The 10,708-nt window shown below is 23.6% G+C and overlaps 1 protein-coding gene across 3 annotated transcripts in view; it reads left to right on the top strand.

The window, feature by feature from the left end:
- LOC102681098 (forkhead box protein O) overlaps positions 1-10,708 on the top strand; it is a 344,280-nt gene that overhangs the window by 204,744 nt on the left and 128,828 nt on the right. For all 3 annotated transcript variants that reach the window (XM_006623397.2, XM_006623396.2, XM_006623398.2), the window contains 2 exons: positions 9,941-10,062; positions 10,146-10,340. In XM_006623397.2, the coding sequence (XP_006623460.1) occupies positions 9,941-10,062; positions 10,146-10,340 (317 nt within the window). The remainder of the gene's footprint in view (positions 1-9,940; positions 10,063-10,145; positions 10,341-10,708) is intronic.

Genomic DNA, 10,708 nt, shown 5'->3' with positions numbered 1-10,708 from the left:
TACGACTCTGGACACTGAGAGAATCAACGAGCCACTCCCCGATAGAGAGCACAACCTACAATGTATCCTATCCCTTTCATTCCGCGCCACTCCTTGCCTTCGAAAGTATCGCGATATGCAAGAAGATTGTCCACCGTGAAATTATGTCATTCGCTTGGATCGACCGTGTCAGTCGACCGGTATCGCTGTCAGAATATCGGGTTTTCACCAACGGATTACTTTGGTTGTCGAAGTGTTTGACTGCTAGATGGCAGTCCGGTCTTCGTTGGAGATTGTGGGCGTTTCTGATAGTAAAAGCCTAGAAGCACGGACAAGGTAAAAGATAGACATGACGTCTTATGGAATTTTGTATCATGATACTAACCTCGAAAAAAAAGACTGAGCATTTCTTATATTTTGTGCAATTTACTGTAGCTATATAATATAGGAATTATATTCTTATCTATATATATTCTATCTTATTCTTTAAAATAATATATATATTGTGAGAAAAAAAATTATAAATATTGTAAAGAAATAATTTCGAATATTTTATAATTATAAGCTGGATTTAGTAAATAAATTAATTTTCTTTATATTAACAAAATATTTTTTTAAAAATAATAGTTGATTTGTTTTTAATGTTTATAATTTTGCACATCTCATTAGAAATGTAACGAATGAATATTCATAAAGGAATAGAAATAATTAACAATTATCTGTTGACGATTATAGAAAATAACGTTTTGCAAAATCCACTATATTTTCTCGGTCTTTTAAATTTAAATCGCGAAATTCAATATGAAACCACTCAACGAAGAAAAAAGGAAAACGAGTATTTCTCTGTATGATAAAGGATTATCGCTACGTGAAATTGCAAGTAAATGTGACGTGAAATAGACAATAGTGACCAAGATAAGAAAAACATGATTGTGCCTCAATTTCGACAAAGAACCACGAATTATTTCCGATAGAGAGATATAAAATTTCGCGATATATTCGCTCGAAATGTACAAAGACACCAAAAACAGTGGCTCAAAAATTAGTAAAAAAGGCTAGTGAATAGATTATTCATTGTTTTTTGAAAAGAATTAGTTTAAAAGTTAAAGAAAAAAGAGAATGAGTTGATAGATGATTGAAAGAAAATGATATAGTTCGATGAGAATATAAATTGATTTGAATTGAATAGAAAGTTCTGATACTGGATCTTATCGAACGAATCGAACATTCAAAGTAAAATAAACTAAATTCAAAAATTATGGATTTTTATAAAATATGTTATTATTTTGCTAAAAATTAAAGAAATAATATGAAGAAAAAAATAAATAAATAATTTTATAGAAATAAAAGAAACGATATTTTATAAAATATTTTATAAAATTTTGACATTTGTTAATTTCATTGAATATAACGAAGATGAAGAAATTTTATAGAGACGAAGATATAAAATATATAGCGAAAATAAAAAATTGGTTTCGTAATTAAAATTTTTCGATGAATAAAATGCAGCATAATGTTTAGGTAGATTCGAGAATTCATCATATATGTGTTATGAATATATGCATAACAGAAAAGATATATACAATTATATAATTTAATAACAAATATGGCAAATATCGTAAATTATGAAAATCAGAAAAGAGAAAATGAATAAAATATTAATTTAAAATGTCAACTTAAACACAATCTTGAAATGAAAAATTTTCATAGTCATAGTCTTTATTATTTTTGAAAATACTTTGTATATTATTAATATAAATGAAAATAAAATATTATATTTTATATTTTATAATTGAAATTATTATTCCATTTTTTAGACAAGACAAGCATTAAACAAGTTTATATTTTTGCTCGCCATTGTATATGTATGCATAATACAGGACATAATTAATAGCTACGAAAAGATCTTCATTTATTAAAGCTTTAAAAGAAATCTGCTATATAATATAATATAACTGAGCTGCTAACAGCATACTATACATAAAAGATGAATATGATATCCAGTTTATATTCTGATTTGAATATTATTATTTATCTAAATACTAAAAATAAAAAAAAAACATTTTCTCATACATATTGTTTTTGTTAGTAAAACAATTTTTTAATTTTTTAATTTTTACTTACATTATTATTTTTTAAAATTTTAATATTATAATTAATTTTATATGAATTATCAAATGCTACATTCAATTGTCATTTATAAGTTAATTGTAATAATTAAATGAGATAAATTTTAAGATCAATAAGAATCTTGTTTGTAATACCATGATTTATGAATTCTTGTGGTTAAAACGAAAGAATTTTCCTCGCGTCATCATTTTTCTATAAGATTATTCGTGATATGTATTCAATAACGATAAACTTAAAAGTAGAGAATAGATAAATTTTTGATATATTGCATAAAATTCATTCATATTACAATAGCTTAATTCGAATTTTAGTAAAACAATTAAAACAATTAATACAATTAAAACTGCAAATTAAAATTCTTTGCTATTATTATTATCATTATTTTTTTTTAAATGAAATTTCTATCAATTATTTGAAATTCTTAAAATAAGATAACATATATAATTTGGATTATACTTATTTCATAGAAATAAGATCAAAGTTATAATTTATTTAACTGTATAATTGTATAATTATTTTAATAAATATCCAAATTATATAGTGTTCATTCATATTTTAATCAGAAATTTAAAAATACAATATGATAAGAATATAATTATTATCAAATATAATATGATAAGAACTTTATTTTAAAAAATTATAAATTGAAAAATTTTACCATTGCATTCGTTTCTCTTATCAGCATGTTAATTTTGTTCATTCTGATCTCTTCTTCATTTGTTTTCAATTCATTTTGTATTTTTGATAAAATGCAAAAGAAATCATCAAATTTTGGTAGAATCGTACAATGATTAAAAATATATTTATTTTGAATAATTGCAAAACTTCGGAACTGAATTTTTTATAATTTATTAAAAACTTATTTATTTAACAATGTCGGTATTCTAATGAAATAACTGTAAAAAACTATAAAAATTTCTTTACATATATAGCAAATTTAAATCTTTGTTCTTTTGGATTAATTAAATAAAATTTGATTGAAATAATAAAATTATATATTTTGAAGCATTTCGAATTCAAGAAATTATTAAATAATATTTTTCTTCTAATGTTTACATTAAAGATAAAAATATTTTTTTGCATTTTACACTTTAAATAAAGAATTATTTGTTTATTATTTAATCTTCTTTAATTAAAAGAAAAGATTATATTAATCATATTAAAATTTATTTGTTCGAAACAATAGCAATAAAAAAGAAGACATTAAGAATATAATAAATTTAAATTTCATAGTTATCTAAATTATAAATTTATGTATAAAGATTGAAAAATACGTTTCTTTTATATTTTATTCTAAACTTTTAATCTATATCTTATTTATATTTTCTTATAAATAAATTTCATTTAATTTCAACTACTATTAATGCTACAAAATAGTGCTCGTTCTATACTGAATCGATAATGTTGCGTGTGACACGAAAATCGTAAGGAGACTAAGTAATCCTCAAGTTCTTGTGATACGAAAAAGCATCGCATGCCATGTTTATTTTGTATTTTATCTATGGTGCGAGATAAATGAATCTAATGATATAATAATGAAAATAAAATCAGATTAAAAATTTAATATTGTAATATTTTTTCGAAAATTTTCAATAAATATACAAAAAAATAATGAAAAAAATCAATAGTTTTAAATAATAGATATTATTCTTCATATATTTTTTATTTCAGTAATTTTTTTATTTCTTATGATTTATAAACAATTTAATGTTTATAAATCAACAATTAAAAACAATTTTTAAGTTAAGAAAATAAAAATATAACAAAATTTTTAATCGTGTCCAATTATTAATTGTATAAATATTTCCATTTTTTTATTAATTATTAATTCTCTTCAAATAATTAATAGAAATTCATTTTTATCTATATTTTTATCATAAATTATCTAATATGATCAATGAAAGAGGATAATCAAATATATTATAAAAAAAGTAAAAAATGTTTTATTTCAGAAATCCATAGTTTATCGTCGCGATATTTTCAACAAAGTGGATACCATTAACGTTGAAAGTTTGCCGATCGATTTTACCAATAAAATTTAAGTTTCGTTTTTTCCCGATATTCGTTGAGATCTCGTTCTTTTTATGAGTATTCCTATATGAATGTTGCAAGCGCAAACGTTTTCTGTATTTCAATAACTGGAATAAAGTCTGACAACGGTCATATCGCGAGTTGTTTTAACTACACTTCTCGTTCATTGTACTAATCAAAGAAAAAATTTGCCCCGACAACGTTTGTCCCTTTTATTTTCTTCTTTTGTTACTACGCCAGTTTGTTCAATTCTTTTCCCATTTTCGATTCTCGTTTTTTATCACGATATGTACCTTTTGATGTGTACATTTGTGAAATATTATTCGATACAAAGACTCAAAAAATGAAAAATATGTATCGCAACATATGCTGCGTCTATAAGTCAACAGATGTTTTATGATTCGATTATATTGAAAAAAAAGACTTACAATAATTCAAAGAATTTTATAAAAATATTATTGTAGAATATAAAGAATTTCAATTTTCATTTACTATCAATTCTATTTTTTAACTAATATATTATAAAATTAAAATTCTTATTTTTTAATAAATTTTTTAGTAATATATTATCTACATTATATAATTAACTTTATATAATTATCTGAGAAAATAAAGAAGAATAATTATAAGCAATAAAGATTTTTCATAAGCTCATGTTATTTCAAACTTTCATTTAATTAAAATTTTTAAATCAATTGTTTTTTTTCAGTCATATTAATCTTTATGTATTAATAATAATTGAAACGGAATTATTGAATGAAATTTACAAATTTTAAAACGAATCGATTCATTTCAAAATATCTTGTTTGTCATTTTTCATAAAGAAGAGATAGAAAAATCTAACAGAAATCTAAAACGAAATCTACAATAAAAATCTAATCTACAATAATTTTGATATATCTGATATTCGTAAAACATCTTTGAAAAGTCTAAAGATAAAAATAAACACAAAAAATATAATATAAAAATATGGGTTAAGGTTTATTTATTAAATTAAGTAGTTTAAGTTTGCGTTAAATGAAGCGAAAAACAAAGCATGATGACAGTGTGATGGAGATAGAGCTATCCGTATCTCCCTCCATCTGTATCTCGCTTCATCTAAGGCTAAACTTTAATTGCTTATAATTTAATTAATAAATAAACCTTGCTCGATATTTTTTTATGTTTTTGTTTTGATCTTTCGAAAATCGATTTTCCAAAAGTGCCCCACGTATATTGTATATATTGTACATATTTGAATCAATTTAAATTTTTGAATTAAATTTAATCAAAAGGAAATATCAAAAAAAAAAAAAAGAGAAAGAAGAACATAAACGTGGATAATATGTTTTGCAATAAAAAGGAACGGATCACTGTCGCGATGGTTTGTTGTAAAGCCGGAAAATAAATTCGTCGGCCGATTGATTCGTTTTTTTTTTGTCCCTTTCGAGATGCGAATGACCGAAATCGATTTAAAAATCAGAATAGCGGCGCCAAAAATGTCTTCATCTTCGAAGTATAACGCCGATAAAGGCCGGGAAATGATAGGGTTGTAAACTCTCTGTATAGTCTGCGATCGAACGACTCGAATAGCTGGATCGCTATCGTGAACTCTGCGACGAGTCTATCACCAAAAGAAAAGGTAAAAAGAATTGTGAATCGATCGATAAAAGTATCCTCATCGGTACTCGTGACAAGCAATCGCCCTTTGTCGATACTTTAACTTTCCCTATCCGCTTTCTTTCTTTATATATATACCTTGGTACGCCGAAGAAACGAGATAAGTCAAGTTTTAAGAATAAAATCCGCAGCAAAGGAAGGAAACATTATGGTGTAATAAAAGTAATGAGCTATACCTATTTTGTAGATTTATGCAAGTGAATCCACTCAAATATACGCACAGATTATCAAGACACGAATGATTGCATGATATTATTTTATCGTTGTTACATGTTGCTACGATTTTAATTGTGGATTAGTTTGGAACTATTTCTAATAATCTGGTGGATGGTTAATATATATTTTTATATTTAAATATTGCATAATAAACATCAATATTCAAGTCTTATAATTATTAAAATTGTGAAAGACATTTAATAGTAGTTATCACATTTATTATTATGTTTAGAAGATTTCAATATGTTATTTTTTTATTAATTTAATATTTTTGTAGCAACTTCTCTTGTAGCAACTGTTCCGCTATATTTATAAATCGCAATATACAGAAACATGATTTTCTGAAAAATTTTTTATCTAAATATATTTAATTTATATTTTACTTTATTACCTTTTTCTATAATAAGAAATATAATATATATATGATATGTAATTAATATCATTATTTGTATATTATTTATCGTATTATATCTCTTTTTTATATTTTAAATCATCGTAGATAACATGCATTTATCTTTCATTTTAATCTACAAATATTCATTTCTATGATGCAATAAAAGATCAACTATCTATACAAAATAAAAAAGAAATAATAGAAATTGACCAATTTTAAATGTCCAATGAAGAATTTTTACAAGTTATATTTTTTTATATATTTTAAGAAACTCCTATATTTGAATAATATATAAATAAATTTCTGATTAATAGGACATATAAAAAATTTATTTCCATGTTTTATAATTTTTTTATTATTTTTCAGATGAATAATTATAAAGTTAAAGAAAAAGCTATAAAAAAATACAGAAAAGATTGGCATTCAGTTTTAAATTTGGCCAATTTCTGTCATTGTTCTCTACAAAAACTAATCTAAAAATCTTTCAAACACTTACGATCAATCAAATAAAATTCGTTTGTGCTTAATGTCTGAAATTCCGCGAAAGTATCATACCGATTGTGCGAAATAAAATCTGCATTTTGAGCGTACGATAGCAATAAGACCGTATCCTTGTAATTTTGAAAAGTTCCAGACGAACAATTCGTGAGTATGTCGCGAGTTTCAAGCGCGATATATAACGAAGCATCAATTTGGTAAAAGTAATTTTTATTGTGCCGCGATATCGTACCATCCTCCTCGTTACGTAAAAGCTATCTCTCTCTTGGCTTGTGTGTGCATACTGTATACATACTATACGCTGAGATATTGCTATAGGATGAAGACGAAAAGAAATTGTTATCGCCTCTCGACGCTACTTTCGTATTAGGGTAGAAATTTTTAGAAGGAGGAAGAAAGGTCCAAGCGACTATATCGATTCAATTTGCCTAATGAACAAACTCCGTTTCGAATGTCTCTGTCTAGGGATCATAAAACATGAATCTCTCATGATGCATTGTTCAATTTGATTTTGTATATAACGTAAAACTATTCTGAGAATGCAAAACGTTCAGCTTGTCGAGTTGGAGTAATCGTAGCATTGCTTCGCAAATATAAAACAGTAAAAGGAACTTGATATTGGGATATCGTTAGATGTTTGTAAATTTTTTCGCGAAATTGAAATTATAAGTTGCTATAAAAGATTTTGAGAAATGATAACTTCTTTGATTCATGTATCGCAACAGTGATCATACACCAACAATTGTTTATACAATATCAATTAATATAAACACATATAATATATTCTTCAACAAGAAAGAAATCTTGTTGACATGCAATACTAATATCAAAAGGAAAAATATACATTATTAGCAATAAAAATAAAAATAAATTGTTTGGAAACAAAAAAAACAATAGCAATAATGTCAATACATATCAATTATAAACAATAAAAAAATGTTTTTCGAAATATGTTAAACAATATGTTTAAATATTTAAATATATATGAAAATATAAAAAACAATAAATTTCAAATAACAGTTATAAATATAAAAAAATTACAACAATAATAAAAAAAAATATGATCTTTAAATGACAAAAATGAAGATATGATAATAACAACACTTCAACAAAAAAAATAATCTATACATAATAAATATAGCTACGAATTATTCATACAAAGTAAAAAGAGAAAAATAAAATATATAAGTATATATCATTAACTATAGAAACTATATAATAACTAGAAGAAAAAATGATATGGAAAGAGAAAAAAGCTTATACTTTATCATTCATAAATGAATACCACATGATAAAAATAATATCATATTCATTTATCATTAATCTAAAACAATTCTAATCCAATCGAAAATAAAATAATATAATAAAAAACAGTTATATTAAAAACATGAAACATTATTCGAAAATAATTAAAAAAATTAGATCATGTCAAAATGATTGAAATGAAATGAAATTACTAGAGATACTTCAAGAAAATGATAAATAAATAAACAATAATATTAATAATAACATTTATTCAATATCAAGTTTGATCCTTTGTAATTATAAAATATAATTAATAATTTGACAGAAAAGCGTTAATAATTATATTTATTTTACAATGCAAAGTGAAATTAAATGAATATTGTTATGTAACCCAATGCTAATATATTATTTGAATGATAAAAAGGAATTATTAAAGAAATCAAGTATATATATATACTATATATACTATAGCAAAAGTAATTTTGACATATACGATTGAAATAATTATAATCAAACTTCATTTATATGAACTTGCTGGAAATAAGCATATTCATATAACCAGGTTATTCATATAATAGGAGTCTACTTAATTCTCTCAGTTATGATGTTTTATCCAATTAATAATAGTTCATATAAAATGATGAAATATTTTTCTAAAATGCATAATAATATATCAAATATTATTAATGTAAAAACAAACGTAATAAGTGTTAATAAGCATAAGACTTAATGAATTCATTTTTTATTTATATCGTATCATACGATACAATACATTTCTAATAATACAAGGTGATTCACCAAATATTTCCATCTCGATTTTCATCACTGTTATTATCCATAAAATATATTTCACATGAAATTTAAAAAAGAATTTGATATTAATAGGTTTTTTAGATGGAAGATTATTCATGTTTTTTTTTTACTGCACCAATTGATATAATTTGATATTTCTTTCAAAAAAATCTTAGTCTACATATATTTAAAAATAATTAGTTTATGAGATATTTTAATTTGAAATTTATAAAATTTAGCATATAAAAAACAAGGAATATGCAAAGTGATAGTTTATTAATTATGTTTTCTTTGTTTTTCATTGTAAATTTTACAAATTTCAAGTTAAAATATTTTTTAAACCAATGATTGAACGTAAGTAAATTAATATTTTCTAGATAATATCAAGTTATATAAAATGTTATAGTAAAAAATATAATTCTATTTTAAAAAATATTAATAATCATCACATATCTCTGTAAACATCTATAAAAAAAAATTAGTAATATCAAAATGTAATCTTCTTGAAATTATTTAACTTCATCTGAAATATTATTTATGGAGAATTGATGAAAACAATTGATGAAAATCGAAATGACAATATCTGATCAATTATATTTAGTAAACTCTATATAAATGAAATTCTATTGTATATCAATTGTAAAATGTTGGATAAATGTTTTAAAATTTAAAAAAATATACCTTTCGAAGGAATATATGGAAAATAAGCATATAGATAATATTTGCGAAAATTTTGTCATGTATATAAACTTTATAAACTTTTCTTTTAATACATTTAATACATTTTTACATTTAATACAACAATTTTTTCAATACTTCATTTCAATTTAGAAATGTAAAATAGGACAATAAGATTATTTATAATATGTAAAGTTTGCTTTCAATATTTCATTTGTGTTAATTATAATTTCATTAAAAAAGCAAAAGATGTTATAATAATTCATATTAATTATCTACAATTTTTTCTGATCGAAATATTATTCTTTCTGTTTGCAGAACTCTATAAGGCACAACTTATCGTTACACAGCAGATTTATGCGGGTACAGAACGAGGGTACCGGGAAGAGTTCCTGGTGGATGATCAATCGTGACGCGAAACCAGGGAAATCGCGTAGAAGGTAAGTAAATCGTATATGTTTTGCGAAATAATTGGTCGTTGTCACGATGCACGTTTTGCCACGGTATTGTCAATGACTCACAGAGCAATAACCATGGAAACGAGCAAATTTGAGAAACGACGTGGTAGGGTAAGGAAGAAGATCGAGGCGCTAAAAAACGGTGGGTTACAAGCTGACACGACAACTAGCCCCAGTAACAGTGTGAATGAGGGGCTGGATCTTTTTCCAGACAGTCCCCTTCAGTCTGGCAGTGGATTTCAACTTTCACCTGATTTTCGGTAAGTTTGTACTTGATTGCATCTTATTATATTGTATTTGAAATTTTATCAATAATTTTTCTTTTTTTGTTTTATTTATGCTTTAATTTAAACTTGGCTAGGAATTATTATGTATTATATATTATAATAATATAAATATAATAATAATATCTTGATGACTGACTTTTTTTATTTGAATGTCTGATGAATAAAAAAAATAACGATAAACGACAATTTAAAAAATTATTATAAATATAATAGATGAAATTTCTATAAAATACTTTCTAAAAGAAATATCAAATATCATATCAATTTTATAATATAATTAATGGAAAAATAGAAATACAGAATAATAAATTAATTAAAAAATTAATATTCAAAATTAAAGA

Source organism: Apis dorsata, unplaced genomic scaffold, assembly GCF_000469605.1.
Source record: "Apis dorsata unplaced genomic scaffold, Apis dorsata 1.3 scaffold_887, whole genome shotgun sequence".
NCBI classification, from domain to species: Eukaryota; Metazoa; Arthropoda; class Insecta; order Hymenoptera; family Apidae; genus Apis; species Apis dorsata.
The sequence above is the reverse complement of the archived record's forward strand: the minus strand, read 5'-3'. Positions and strand labels throughout refer to the sequence as shown.